At 35.4% G+C, this 15,968-nt stretch overlaps 1 protein-coding gene across 1 annotated transcript in view; it reads left to right on the top strand.

The window, feature by feature from the left end:
• VCAN (versican) overlaps positions 1-15,968 on the top strand; it is a 128,098-nt gene that overhangs the window by 93,908 nt on the left and 18,222 nt on the right. Inside the window, exons 8-9 of the mRNA XM_044657669.1 lie at positions 3,083-3,241; positions 4,679-4,761. Coding sequence (XP_044513604.1) covers positions 3,083-3,241; positions 4,679-4,761 — 242 coding nt within the window. The remainder of the gene's footprint in view (positions 1-3,082; positions 3,242-4,678; positions 4,762-15,968) is intronic.

Raw genomic sequence — 15,968 nt, 5'->3', positions numbered from 1 at the left:
CAGGGGCCATCTGGCCCTATCCCCTCCTTTTACAGATGAGGAAATATTGGGCCAGGTTAAGTGACTTGCTTAAGGCCACCCTGGTAGCAAATAACCATGGTGAGATAAGTATAGTGTGGAGGTCACCCTGTGGTCTGGAAGGCTATTTCAGTGGAAACCAACTGGAAATGCTTTGATTATTGATCTGGTTATTCATTGTATGTCTCCGTGCATGTTGCTAAGTTTGGAGAGACTAAGTACATTTGAGATGACTGTATCACCATTTCTTTGGCTAATCTCAGTTGTTGGCATCGGTATCTACTGAGCTCTGGGAAGCTCAGAAATGGAAGGGCACATGAGGGGCAATAATAACAGCAATCTCTGAATACTTAGAAAAGAGACAATTTCACATTCAATTGTACTCTTCTAGGACTTTTGAGATCACTCATTATCTGGAGCCAAAATACAAGATATGTTTGACCACTGAGTAGTGTTTCTTTTACATTCTAGAGACAAAGCTATTTTCTTTTTTTTTTTTTAGTTCTTCTCCTTGTAGATTCTAATGGAAATAAAGTTCTTGTTTTGTAAAGATACTAAAAAAGCCATGTACCAGTCTCCCGAATCTAGGGAAAACATTTTTAGAGAACTGTATCTGTAGCTCATATCATGAGCAGGATCTGGGTATATTAAATCCAGGCATATAACTAAACATGAAGCCCAGAACAGTAATAAATCAAGACACCTTTAAAGCCTCATAAATTGGGTTTAAAGAGTAGAAAACCTTTCCATATTTCCAACAGGCCATGAGAAATTCACAACCAAAGTAGCTGCCTTTTAGTCAAATGATCCAGATTTCAAATCTCCCCTGGTAAGCAAAAAAATGAATGATATTTCCCTCGTAAGTCATGCCAGATTGGCACTCTGGATCTAGGGTGAAGATTTCATAATCAATACTATTTTTTCAAAATGATTGCAGCCATGGTACCTACTGCATGTATTCAAGTTATATTGAGAAACTATGGAATCACCTAATATAGAAAAAAGCCAGTATTTAGATAATGTTCCAAAGAAAAACTGGATGTCACATTTGTTTTAATAGGGACCTCTGTCTTCTTTTTAACCTATTATTTAATTGGACATAAAATTTAAGATTGCTTATTTTCTCTGTGAAATAATCTCTTGTTGATGCAAAATAATACAGTGATAGGCAAAAGAAAATCAAATTAGAAAAAAAAGCATTTTGGGCTAAAGTTCTAAAACTTATATCCAGGTCTCCTCCCACAAAACTTATGTCCCACATACATAAGAATTTTTTTCTTCTAATAGCATCCACAAACACTTCCCCAGAGGACTATTAAAGGATTAGAACCACCATCCTTGCATCCTTTGTTTCAACACAAAATCTGCTTGTCATTTTTTGACTCCTTTTCTGTGAGATTTGGTGGTTCCCAAACAAGAATTGTAATAAAAGTCAAAATGTCCACCACACAATCCTCAGAACAGTGTCTCCGACAACCAAACCTTAATATGATAGACTAAACTTAAAACAAAACAAAACAACTTGCTAAGATAAGATAAGATGTATCTGCTCTATGGTGAGAGAAGGAATTACTAAAATGAGTAAAAAGTGAAATTCCTTAGGATGTATGTTTTTATACAGTCATGGAAAGAGCACCAAACAGGGAGGCCAGAGTCTGACATTCACATTTCTTTTTGCCACTAAAAAGTTGATGTAATGTCTGGCACAAACTACTTCGATGGCCCTTGGTTCCCTCATTTATATAAAAAGGGGTTGGAAAACACAATCCGTAAGTTTCCTTCTAATTCTATGATTATTCTGTTTGATTACTTTTGTAACTTAATTAGTGAATGGCCATTTGCACTCAAGAAAGTAGCAAAACTTTACTAGTTTTTATCAATAAAACTGAAATTTCTTTTTTTCACTACATATTATAGATTATCAGAAGTTAGTACAGTGGATAGAGTGCTGGAATTGGTGTCAGGAAACTCATCTTCCTTAGTTCAAAGCTCGTCTTAGATACTTATTAGCTGTATGATCCTGGGCAAGTCATTTAACTCTGCCTCAGTTTCTTCATCCATAAAATGAGCTGGAGAAAAGAATTGCAAATCACTCCAGTATCTTTACCAAGAAAACCCCAAATGGGGTCATGAAGAATTGGACACAACTGAAATGACTGAACAACATTAAACATTACCACCCATCTATGTCTTCTTATCTCAACATGGATGATTTTTATGCATATTAACTCCTGTTTTCCCTTAAGGAGGATTGAAGCAGACTTAACAATAATCATCTTTGAAAGATTGGACCCTCCTGGCTAGTATTCCCCAATTATATTAGTTTTTTGTTTTGCTTTTTTGATGGAAGGGATGTGGAAACTGGCCCTACGATTTAGTGGGTGTCCAGAACATCCTGTGAGGAAATTCCCTCTAGCAAGGCAAGTTGGTACCTGCTCTCTAACTTGAAGACCTAAAGGTTTACTAATTAGGGACACTGAGAAGTCAAGGGCATTTCCCCTGATCACTCGATCAGTCTTTATCAAAGTTGGGATTCAAATACAGTTGTTTCTGACACCAAAGCTGGCTCTCCATCCACTATAATCACTGTATATTGGGATTTCATAGAAATTAATGAGAAAACATAAGTGCTTTAGGGAAAAGTTAGCTCCAATGTCACAGTGCTCCAATTTAGAGAAATGCCCTGCCTCTACATGTGTGTGTGTGTGTGTGTGTGTGTGTGTGTGTGTGTGTGTGTGTGTGTGTGTGTGTTANTGTGTGTGTGTGTGTGTGTGTGTGTGTGTGTGTGTGTGTGTGTGTGTATGCATGTGAAGACCAAATCCTTTAGTCAATCAGCAAAACCCTCAATGCACTAGCAACTTTTCCCCAAATCATCTGGCTATCCAGCACTGCACATGAGGATGGTGATTGAATCTTTCCAATCTGTTTGATTCAGTGACACTTTGCAGACACAGCTTGAATCTTTGGGAGACAGCTTGGCTGTGAGTGTCACAGTATGTGAATCCAGTTTGAGAATGTCTGAGATGGGATTCATAAATCCCTGTTTGGTTTTTGTTTTTCGCAGACACAGAGACGTGTGATTATGGCTGGCACAAATTCCAAGGTCAGTGCTACAAATACTTTGCCCATCGTAGAACATGGGATGCTGCTGAAAGAGAGTGTCGGCTTCAGGGTGCCCATTTGACCAGTATCCTGTCCCATGAAGAACAGCTATTTGTGAACCGTACGTACCAGTTAGAGCTTTAGAGGGAGCACCTTGATTATTGAAATAATTAAAATATAGTGCTACTTGCTCTTTGATGATATTCCTCTTAAATATCTTTAATTTTTTCATTTAATACATGTTTATTATCTCATTAATTTCAACTGAAAGAGAGAAAAGCAAGCATCTTGCTTTCATTCTCTATTCCAGGGGTGTTAAAAAATTCAGGTAACCACATTTTTATATCATTGGTTTTCTTTGTAATCCTATATATTTTATTTTATGCATTCAAAAACAAAATTTTGAGAAGGGGTTTGTGGACTTTATTAAATTGCCCCCTGCTCTATACCTTCCTGAATTAATTATTAATACCTTCAAACCAGAGAGAGTGCTCTCTTCATCAAACAAATAATTGGAGTCTGAAGGGCATGAAATTATGTTCTAGACATGTTTTGTGTCCCTCAAAATAAATTTATGAAAATGAAATGAGTATCAGATCTTTTTTTTATAAAGAAAAGAGAGAAAGGACGACTTTTAGGTGGATCATGGGTAAAGTTTTTGGTTGCAACATTATTACTTCCATGCACTTTTTAACAATTTCCTAAAGATATCTGATATCACAGTGGCACCATATAGTGGAAAGAGTACTTTAGTTTTAGAGTACTTTAGTTCTAAAACAAAAGTGGATTTGGAGTCAGAGAAGCTGGATTTGAAACCAGGCTCTACTATTTTTGACCTATGTGTCTTTGGACAAGTTAATTGGCCCTTCTGGTCCTTAGTTTCCTCATATTAAAATGAGGAAGTTGGACTAGATGGCCCATGAGGTCCCTTCCAGCTCTTAACCTGAGACCCTCTAATTATATTTTACAAGCTTTAGAGACAGAACTTACACCTTGAGACATAATATCCACCTTATTCTTCTTTCCAGATGACTGGAAGGTCTTTGTTAAAACTTTAATAGTTGCATTTTTGATGGGCAGAAAACATCTGCTCTAGGTGTTCGTTTTCTGATTTAGAGAACAAATATGTTATTTCCTCAGACCAGGTTGGCATGGAATCTTTGGGTCCCTAAATTTTTTCCTGTTTTGTCTGGCTTGTTTAATTTAACTAAAAATCTTGCTGGGATATTTCTGTTGTAACTAAGGAAAAATACTTACTTAATTTCAGTCAATTGTTGAAATGATTTCTCCCAACTAATTGCTACCACTTGTCATTTTAGAGTTCCACAATTGCATTGGTAAGCTAGCCTGCCAGTTTAAAATATACAAGATTGAGGAAAAAAGATAATCAGGGCTATTGGATTGTAGACCATGAGTGATTTTTATGAGCCCCTAAAATAGCTCCAGACAGAGAAGAGGAAATATGATTCATTCCAAAAATAATTTTCTTTTGATAATTTATTTCCATATATAGGAAAGTTAGTTAAAATATATATCTGTGGTATTTCCTGTCCTTCAGGTGTGGGCCATGATTATCAGTGGATAGGTCTCAATGATAAGATGTTTGAGCATGACTTCCGCTGGACAGATGGCAGCACACTGGTAAGACAATAATTGAATGGATAATTCAATTTATTTTTATTCAGTATGCATCTATTAAGCAACCATGATGGAGCCTTTGGGGACATACAAAGACAAAAACCAGTGACTCTGCCCTCAAGAAGCTTATATTCTATTGGATAATTCTTCAAGTTCCACACCTACATTTTTTTTCAAAAATTTTTCTAAAACTAAAATATTTTCTGAAAGCTTTTCTCCTATTACACATAAAGAAACTAGACTGGAGAGAAATCAGATTACTTGAGCAGGGTCATACAGACTATCCAAGTTATTGTAGAACAATAAGAAGCAGAACCTAGAACTGACTCACTACAACCTACATGCACACACTAACACACTTACACGCATGCACACACACACACACATACCACCACTACAATCAACACTACTGCTATTATTATTCTGGTTTTCTAATTACTACCATATCTTAAGAGCAAAATACTTCAGATTCCCAGTAAAATGGAAAAAAATCTGAAAACTCAGAAATAGTATAGTAGTTCACTTGGTACTTTCATAAATAATTGCAGGACTTGAGATAGGTTTGATTTTCAGATGGATTATCTTTTCTTTTCAAGCATCAAAGTAAAAATGAAAAGAAAGAAAAAGTGAATAAGCGAGGACTGTTTTCTCCTTTCCCCCTTCTGAAACATTTTTAAGCAGACATCTGCTTTCAGGAATGACTTGATTTCATCTAGGCAAGAATATTTGTTCTCTCATTTAAAAAATGGGTGATTTATGGTTGTGTGAATTTTCATCCATCAAAATATGCTGGCTGGATAATACTAATTTTAAATTTATTTCTCTTGCTTACCATATATGATGTATTTCTTATGAATGGTGTGTCCTTAATGTGTCCTGGTCACAGATATATACTATATCATCTACTAACTAAATTAAGTTTCTCTAAATAAATCAGAGGCAAACTTAATGATTTATTGCCAGTAAAGACTCTGGAAATTTATGGTGTGATAAGGTAATCAGAATGCTACAAATAAAAGTGCTGGCTTAGAAAAAAGAAATAAAAGGCCAAATATCAGCTTGATTTTGAGGTCATTCTTGTGAATTATTTGGAATCTTAAAATTTTTTTTATTTCACGTTATCTATTTTTAAATTATTGACCCAATGTAGTAGTCCAATTCATGTGGATTCTGTAAGTTGGGACAAATTTTTCAGATCCTAAAATGACCTCTGCCTACCAAAGGCACTTCAATCTATAAGCTTAAGAAATCAACATCATTTACATACTACTTTTTCTCAAAACATTGTGAAATAGGTAATATATATTTACAAAATGAAAAAAAATTGTTTAAATCATAGCTTCCAACTTTTTTCAAGCTGGCAGGGACAGTAGAGATAATTGCTATATTTTACAGATGTGGAAAATGACACTCAGAGCCTTTAAATGACTTGCCTGAGGTCATATAACTGTTAAAGTTTGGAAATGTGACTGAACCTAATTTCTTCTGACTCCAACGTCATTATCGTTAAACACCGAATGACATGGGGCTCCAGTGGGTCCGTTGGTACATATGCATACATTGGGTCCTCTATAGTCAGTTATATGTATAGTTAACTGGTATGCTTTGTTAATTACAACCATGATATATTATTGCATTTATTCTGGTTTTGTTATTAAAGGCCTTGAAGGGAAGGGTGATCCTTTTTATTTCTTCATTGAAAATAGAGCTTTATCATATACTTTGTGCTGTGTTAATCATGTTGACTTACTATTACCAGAAAATGTTCCAGTGTTGTAAAATAATTTGTTGAATTGGATCCTCTTTGAATGGAGATGTTATTTGCTTGAAGGATGGGTCTATCTAAGCATGGGAACTTGTAGCATTCTGGTGAATAGGGTAAAAGGAAGGAAGGAAAGAAGCATTTATTAAGCACAGGTTTTATTCCAGTGATTGTGATAAGTGCTTTCAGTTATTAATTCATTTAATCTTCATAACAACCCTGAGAGGTAGGTGTTAATTATTAATTTTTTTTACTTTAAAAATGGAGGAAACGAGGCAAATAGAGATTAAGTGACTTTCCCAATTTCATAAGTATCTGAGGCTAAATTTGAACTCAGAACTTCTGGGCTTTATGCCCAATGTTCTATCCTCTGGCACTACCTAACTGTCCAACTTATAAATAGCAATGATCAGGTATCAACTCCAAAAAGCAATTATTATGACATAAGGAGGACTGATTTTAGCTTAAGAGAGATACAGGAGGTTTTCCTAGGTTTCTTGTTCTGATTGGTAGTGGAAGGAAATAATCATATTATGGAATACCTAATGCAACCTTAAAACAGTGTCTAAATGCAAATTTATTATTATTAATGGAAATTAGTTGCCCAAGAAGAAAAGTCAGGGCTGTGATGAGATCTATGTGACTACAGGTATATTTTTGAGATTGTGATCTCATTTAAATATATCTTATATAGAAACTTCCAAAATCTATATTTATTCAAGTATATAATCACTTAAAATACTTCTTCCATTCAGCTATTTCTCATAAATCCCAACAAATCCCCTACCTGACAGCAAAAGCTTTTGTTTTCCGTTCCTTTTGTCACTCTATATTTCTGTTGCTTTACCTTCTCATAATTCGATCGTTGGTGGCAATGAGCAATTTAGGATCATTGAAAATTCCACATTGTTTCTTAAATGGAATCCAGTCTTATCTCTTCCTCCTGTTCAAATCTGTTCTCAGATTTCTTTCCATCTTCAATTCCCATCCTTGTATTTGTCTATAATTTTATTGATGAGGGCATTCAATCTCTCTGGGCTGATTGCAACCTTTCATACCTGCCCATCCTATCTGAATCTTGACTGTATCCTCCCAGAGGTATATATGCATGTTATATATGTATGTATACACAATATATGTGAATGTTGCTGTTCAGTTGTTGGTTTTTTTTTCAGTTGTCTTACTTTTTGTGACCTCATTTTGGGCTTTCATGGCAAAGATACTGGAGTATTTGTTATTTCCTTCTTTAGCTCATTTGAGCAAACGGGGTTAAGTGACTTGCCCAGGGTCACATAGCTAGTAAGTGTTTGAGGACAAATATGAAGGAAGAAAGATGAGTCTTCCTGAGTTCGGGACTGACAATCTATAGTGGTATAGTGATACCACCTAGCTGCTCCATGTATGTGAATACAGAAACTTTAATATAAATATATACATAAACAGCATACACAGGCACAGACATATATATGCATTGTTTCTCCTCTAGATGACTGGCTTAAAGCACAACCCTCAGTTTCATGGATAGTTGGAAATTCCTCTCTTCATGTCAGATAAGAAAATGAGAAGGGATGTAGGCAAAATAGGATAACTGGATCAACTTTAAACATTTAGTTTTGAGTCCATCTTATTAACCTATGCAAGTGTAATCTTATTCAAGTTTTCTTCCTGCTTATATATTTTTTTTGGAAGAGAAAAAATTACTGTGAAGAAAACAACTTGCCAATATTTCAGTGAATGGGGATGGCTCTAAAACTGGTTGAGAAGCAAATAGTGAACTTTGGTGAAAGATGGAATCTTTGTCATCTTCTCCAATCTGTCTGTGCTGATATACCATATGCGTCTCCCTGAAACATCAGATGGGATATCTACAAAAACAAAGTCCTTCAAATAAACCATACAAGCGTATCCAGAAAAGCTAAAACTGACAGGCACTTTCTTTCCTCTTAATTCTTCCCTTTTGAACAATAAAAGTGCATTTAGAAGTGTCCCTCAACTTTGAATATTTTGGAGCAGGAAAAGACCATCTGTCCAGCAGACTGTCTCTCCCCCCATCCATTTTTTTGACTGATCTCAGTCCCGTTTTCCTGTTGTTGTTTTTTTAATCACTATTGTCCACTCCCTTAATCTTCTTCCTTTAGAAACAATCTAGGTGTCTCTTGAACTCATTTGTAGTTATTTCTACAGCTACTATCCTTTGTAATTTATTCCATATGTGTATGTGTTAGTCTTTGCATCAAGTAGTATTTCTCTCTCTCTCTCTCTCTCTTTTTCTCTTTCTCTCTCTCTCTCATATTTGTATGTATTAAACTATACCTGTTAATACATCTGGCCAAGTTTTCTAAGTGGGCCCTAGTATTTTGTCTTTGATAACCTTATTCCTCATTTTTGGTGCTTCACTTAAATTACCCCTGACAAATTTGAAAGTCTTATCGTTGATAGTATCATTCAAATTAGAGACCATATACCTGTTACTGCTATACTTTTAAGGAATTTTCCAGTCATGTTCCTTTGAGGGGTGGGAGTAGAGCACATCAAGTGTTTCACAAAAGAGCACTCATGAATAAAATTAGTTCCAGGCTTGCCCTTGTAATTAATATTAAAATGAGAAAATGTCTATGGAGGGTTATTCTTTCTTAAGGCATTTTCATTTTCTGTCACTTTTTCTCTTAACTTGTTATTCTTTAACTTGGCCATTAATCTCCAACAGGGAAACTTGGCTAATGCTTTATCAAAAACTCTAACAAATAACTTCTGCATTATCTACGATGGGTTGCCTTAACTTGTCATCACAGTAATAATGCCTTCAAAGAATACCACCAAGCTAAATCAGCCAAGTTAAACATGAAATCTTACTAATTGACCTATCCACTCCTGAGTGATCTAGTTTTTTCTCCCCATCAGGTGGCTATTACTTTTTCTCTTAAAACTATTGTTAGATGAGTTACTAAAGTTTGCCTCAGTCCCTATTTTTTAGTTAAAAATTCTCCATTTTAAATTCTTCTGTTATTCTTATCTAAAAAAGAAATGACCTCTTCTAAAGACTCTGAATTTTAAAAACATCAATCATACTTACTTTATAACAGACATAATTAAAGCCCTATTTATTTAATAAGGGCCTTTTTTTGAGATCTTGCCTATATGTTAAGTTCAGCTCCACTCTTAGGGTAGAGCGATAATGGTCCCTAAGTTTCCTCAGTTGCCACTTATACTGGATTGAGCTGAATTCTGCTCTTCAATCGCCATTTCCTCTGTGTGTCATGAGCCCCAGGTTACTCTTTCCATTGAGGGTTCCCTGGAGTGTGATTATACCAGGATACTCTTCCTGTTCTCAGTTCTTCTGGTGCTCAGTGTACTGGTTCCTCTGCCTGTGCTGGGCAGTTGTCCCTCCTGCTGCTCCCCACTCTTACCCCAGTGAAACAGGTCCTTTCTGCAGTCCTACATTTTCTTTGGCTGAAACACTGTTTCACTCTGACTTTTGTTGATTGTGCCATTCCAAAATGTGAGGTGTTTTTTTTTTGTTTTTAGTTTTTTGTTATTTAGAGGTGTGTTTGGATTAGCTCAGAGTGTTCCTTACTCTACCATCTTGGCTACCATGTTCCTATTTAATGAGATAACATTGGTTAAAATCCAGCTTCAGAAATTTGCTATCTATGTGACTCTGGGCAAGTCATTTAACCTGTTTACTTTGGTTTCCTTATCTGTAAAATGAACTGGAGAAGGAAATGGAAAACAACTCCATTATATTTGCTAAGAAAACCTCTCAAAACTGGGGTCATAAAAAGTTAGACATGACTGAAATGACTCAACAACAATAACAAAATGACTATATGTTTATGATCATTTTAACCATTACAATAGCGAAGGCCAATAACAAAACAACTAAGTCAGATACTGATTCTTTTTCAACCTTACCTCAAGTACTTTTCTTCTAATCCTTATTCTTATATATCCTCTTACTTATTGGTAAGATCTCAACTTACCTTCTTTTCTCATTTTGCTTACCTATAAGAAATTACAGTATCATTCTGATAAAACGATAGCACAAAATAGGTGTGAATACTTTAAAATAAAATAAAAAATAGAAAATGCTTATTATCTCATATTAATATTGATTTATCTCTTCCATTGATTCTGTTGCACTGTTTAGCACCACAAAACTCAGGACTTTTTAGTTTATGTGTTTTCTATTTAAGGGAGTGGTGGGGAGTTGACATGAGGTGCCAGGTCGAGGGCTACTTCATACATTGCTCCTGTTTGATGCTTGGCAAAGTAAATATAAATGTTGATGGTTTAAATGTACATGTCCATTTATACAGTATTTTGCACTAACTATTACCACTGCCTTTCTAAGACAAAGAATAACCCTTTCTGACACTGAAACTTTGATGGAATAAATATATCTATAAATATAAATAATATAAAATATTTTTAGCTTAATATATTTCTGATCATGTTTAACTTTCATAGAATTTTTTTAGCACAATGTTCTTTTCAGTTACAAAAGTTACCCTTTGGGCAATTTTTTGACATCTTTTGTTTATCACAATGAAGGAGTTTTTTATTTGTTGCTTTTAATTACAGAGAAAATATTGAAACTCCGAAGATATGACATTGGAAACCAGTCTTAAACATAAAAAATTATTTTTAAATTTATTGGGAAGAATGAAAATGTAGTCCTTGAAATAGGATGTTTCTGCTCAGCATAAATGTTACCTCTAAATCTTTTAACACTCTCTTCTACTCCTCCACTAGAAAAAAGTAGTCATCACGGAAATGATGCCACAGTTTTATCAATAGCTGTCCCTGGGGCATCAGGGTAGGAAACCATGTAGACCATATTATCATGACTTTATCCTCAATTGTACTTTTATTTCAAGTAGGAAAAAATAGAAAATGTTCAACTTTAGTTGTCTCTGTGTTTGGGTAACTTGGGTGCAATATTTCCATAGTTTAGGAAAACATTTAATTTAACTACTCAGTACGTTGAAAGAACAATTTTACCTCATCCCTCACCCCTTTGGCAATTTTAGAAAAGATCAGGCACATATTCTGTTAGCAATCAGACTTCTTTTTTTCCATTTGTGTCCCAAACGGAGCAAAATAAAGGAAAGAGTCATTTCTAAATGTTTCCAGTTCTTTATTTTCTTTCTAGATTTTTTCAACCCCACATGGTTTCTTTTTTGAATGTCTGTTAAGACAGAACTCTGGGTTGTTGTGTAGTCCAGTCACAAGAGTACAGTGCCCTTGTTCTCATGGTTCTTCTTCCATTGACAGAGATAACCAGACAGCAAAGATATCAATTTTATGGCATAATCATACTAACAATTTTAATTGGATGGATTCTCAGACTGTTTGCTGGCTTTTCTTAACTATTTTCCTTTGTTATAAAGGAAGCCCATACTGCCTAATACCATGATAAGCAGAAACCGACAAGTACCAGGGAGCCTCATCATGCCATTGTGTAGGTCAGACTTACCAAAAAGCTCAGTCACAGTCCACCAGAAGTTTTCTTTCCTTTTTTTCCTAAACCCTTGCCTTCTCTTAGAATCGATACTAAGTTATGGATCCCAAGGCAGAATTGCTCTAAGAGCTAGGCAATTGGAATTAAGTGATTTGCCTAAGGTGACGCTGCTAGGAAGTGTTTAAGGCCAGATTTGGACTTCCTGTCTCCAGACTTGGCTCTCTCTCCACTGAGTCACCTAGCTGGCCCCAACTAGTATTTTCAAAGCCTTCCCCTGGCAATCTCTCAGCCAGACACGCATGTCATTTTTCCTCTTCTCAAGAATTGTTGAAGATTCTCAGCAGAACTCAGAGAGTTTGCTGTCAGCATTTCCTCTCTCTCTCAAATAATTTTAAAACTTTCTTTTTTAAAGTTTTATTGATAACTAAAAAAAAACTTTCTAAACTTAATTTCCTAACATCATACATTCCCAGTTAATTTCCGCAAAACCTAATTCTTCCATATAACCAAGAAAAATAATTAAGCAAACCAATCAATAACTCTGGAACACACAAAGAATGCAGCATTAATAACATTTTTTGGGTTACATTTTAAGTTTTAAGCCATTTCTTACTCTTCCCACCATGCACTAGAGGAGGCTTCCATTTAGCAAAATATGTTTATATGTAAACCTATACCATCCATACTTTTATTTATCATTTCTCTGGAAGTGGATGGTCATATCTATTCTAATAATATTCCTATTGCTGTATACAATGTTCTCTTGGTTCTCCTCGTTTAACTTTTCATTATTTCATACAAATCACTCTATAGTTTTCTTAAATCAACCCATTCATCATTCCTTACAGCACAGTAGTATGCCAGCAGCATTTTGTACCCATATCCTACCAGTTTTCTGCTAACAGGAGAGAAGCAGGTTTCATCTTTAGTACTTGAAAATTAATTGGTCATTGCAATTAATCTAAATTCTGATATCTGGCGTTATTTGGCTAGGTGGGTCAGTGAATAGAATCCTAGAACTGGAGTCAGGGACCCAAGTTGAAGTCTTGCTTCAGAAATATACTAGTTATGTATAGTAGTTACTATATTGGGCAAGTCACTTAATGTTTATGTGCCTCAGTTTCCTCACTTATAAAATGGAAATAATAAAATCACTTGCCTCTTCAAGATGCGAAGTTTAAATGAGATGTGTAAAATGCTTTGAAAAGTCTTAAAATGCTAATATAATAATCATTATTATTATTATACTTCTCTCTTGGTCTGATCTTCATTCCACATCAGTTCACGCTGTCCTTGTTTCTCTTGATTATCTATACTTATTACTTATAGCACAATTATAAAGCTTTAGGGACATCAGAAATAGATCAGGGACCTTTACTGTAGAAGAACTAGGACTCGATAATTTAAATGAAAACTTTAAGTTTACTTTTATGATTTATAGAGGCCATTAAAAGTCTTGGTGTACTGGGCAAATAAAGACTTAATTTTATCCTTAACTGATTTCTTTTTTTCTACTTCAACAACAACTGTTCCTAATCACACCCTTATCAGTGTAAGAATTTGTTGCAGCCCCCCCTGCTAGGTAGTTACTCTTTGTGCTCTATCAGAAAGTGGTCATAGGTTAAAGGTAACCAACAGGCTTCAAATCCATTGGTGAGTTAGGGGATGTTTACTCAAGTGTATAAACACTTCCTCTGTTTGAATGGGCAGATGAGAACAATTTATTCTTGCAGCCATGATGGTGACTGAAGCAGGTTCTGTGGAGCTCTTAAAACTTGGTCAGACATTGAAGATGTCAACATCATTCACTGAATCCGGGGCCATTGCCAGTCATCCTGACTCTTAACATGTCAGTGGACCTCAATGACTGGAAGAGAGTGAGGCTAACAACTTTGTGCAACTCTGTCCGACTTAAATCCAATTCATGAGCAAGTCAAGACATTACCCCATGATGTTATTGGTTCTCTTTGAAACAAAGGACCAACCATAGGAAGAACAGGGTCATAGCTACCTCAAGCTGACTTTGGTAGTTCAAGTACTAAAGGAAATTTGGCAATAGATAGAAAAATCTATGCTTCTTTTCTGACAGACCACATTGATGCTCCCAGTTTCTTCTGAACAAAAACAGAAAAAAAAGACTAATCATCTAAATGCATCAAGTCATGAAGTCAGTATTAGGAAAGGCACTGAAATACAATAGATAGACCTGTATTTAAATGCCAGCATTAGTTCTGTGACTATGGAGAAGTATCTTTACCTCTTGGAACCTCAATATTTTTGTTGGCAAAATACAGATAATGTAATTTGTACTACTGGCCACTTAGTTTTTGTTTTTTTTTTTTTTGTGAGTGAAATACTTGTCAAAATGTGAAGCTGAGAATAAAACTGAGCTATTACCACAACTACTACTGTTATTCTTGCTATTAGTAGTAGACAGTGGTTGAAATGCATATCAATAACCATCTTTTATGTTACTCATGAGGCTGTTTCCATTTTTTCATAGTAATCACATGGATAAGGAATGACCAAATAATGCAGCCCTACAGTTAAAGTATGTTCTTGGAAGATGACAAGAGTTTTGTTCTTCAGTAAATGTTATTTGGCATTGGCAAGCTTGTACAAACTAAAGTTAGAGAAACGTTTTATTTGCTCAGGGTCTGGTAGGCATATGGAGAAACAGATAACTAGATTATCTGATGTCACCCAGAGACTCCTTTTACTGTTCCTGAGGTAAACTGATTTGTTTGCCAAGGAAAGTTTAGTGAGAATAAAATAACTTTATTAGAGGCAGTGAAGAAACATGCTATTACAGAATGAAGATAATAGAAAGAGAGGCAACGAAACACCCTAACCATAATCCTTTATTCTTCATTCAAGAATGTATTATTATTCCTTTTCTATAAAAACAAGTTCTGACCTCACTTTCCAGTTCCCTTCCCTCAGCAATCTCTTAAGTAATCATTGTTTAAATTAATCAAATAAGACAAAGCAGTATTAGTTCTAGTTTTTTATATTGGGTTATGGAATATCTTAAATTTCAAAATTGGGTCTCACCATCTTGCCTACGATAAAAGTGAAGGATCCAGTCATATGCCCAATCCTATGTTGAGAGCTTTGATCTGCTCTGTTTTCCACCTTAGATGAGCTCTCCTTAGACAACCTGGTGATTTCTCACTCTGGAGGGCTCACCATATTAGTGCCAAACAGTGTGGATACCCACCTTACCTACTAACAGCAGAGAAATCAAGAGCTGGGCTACTTTCAGCCTCCTCAGTAGCAGAGATCACAGACATGTGTCACCACACCCATTAGCTTCTGTTATTCTGAGAGATGATGTAACTTCATACTATCTGGCAAAAAAAAATATTTTTTTTTTCAGAATTTGGCACCTTCCCTATTATAGTTTACCTAAAAAATTCACAAATAGGTTCAGTATGTTTATAGTCAAATGATACAGACTCTGTTACACACTACACCATGTGGTTCCAGTCCTCTAAAGCTCTATCCTAGTCTTTATAAATTAATGTCACTACAAATGAAAGCTAATTCAATTATGGGACATTAAGATCTAATATTCATACTAAAGCAAGACTATATGTTTAACGAGAACTTGACAAAGAATAATTGAGTTCTTATTAATTCCTTTCTGATCAAATCCAATGAAATATAAAGTATTTTGGAGTTGGAAATGTTATAAGGAATCTAGTCCAAAGCCTTCATTTTACAGAGGACGAAACTAAGAATGGCGAACTAACCTGACCTGGGTGAGAAGAAGCACATAGCCAGGACCTGAGCCCTAGGTCTTCCATACTGTACTGATGTTAATTTTAATCTCTCTCTCTCTCTCTCTGACTGTCTCTCTGTCTCTCTGTCTCTCTCTGTCTCTCTCTCTCTCTGACTCTCTCTCTCTCTCTCTCTCTCTCTCTCTCTCTCTCTCTCTCTCTCTGACTGTCTCTCTGTCTCTCTGTCTCTCTCTGTCTCTCTCAC

This window comes from Gracilinanus agilis, chromosome 1, assembly GCF_016433145.1.
Source record: "Gracilinanus agilis isolate LMUSP501 chromosome 1, AgileGrace, whole genome shotgun sequence".
NCBI classification, from domain to species: domain Eukaryota; kingdom Metazoa; phylum Chordata; class Mammalia; order Didelphimorphia; family Didelphidae; genus Gracilinanus; species Gracilinanus agilis.
Note: the sequence above shows the minus strand (reverse complement) of the source record. Positions and strands in the feature narration are given on the sequence as shown.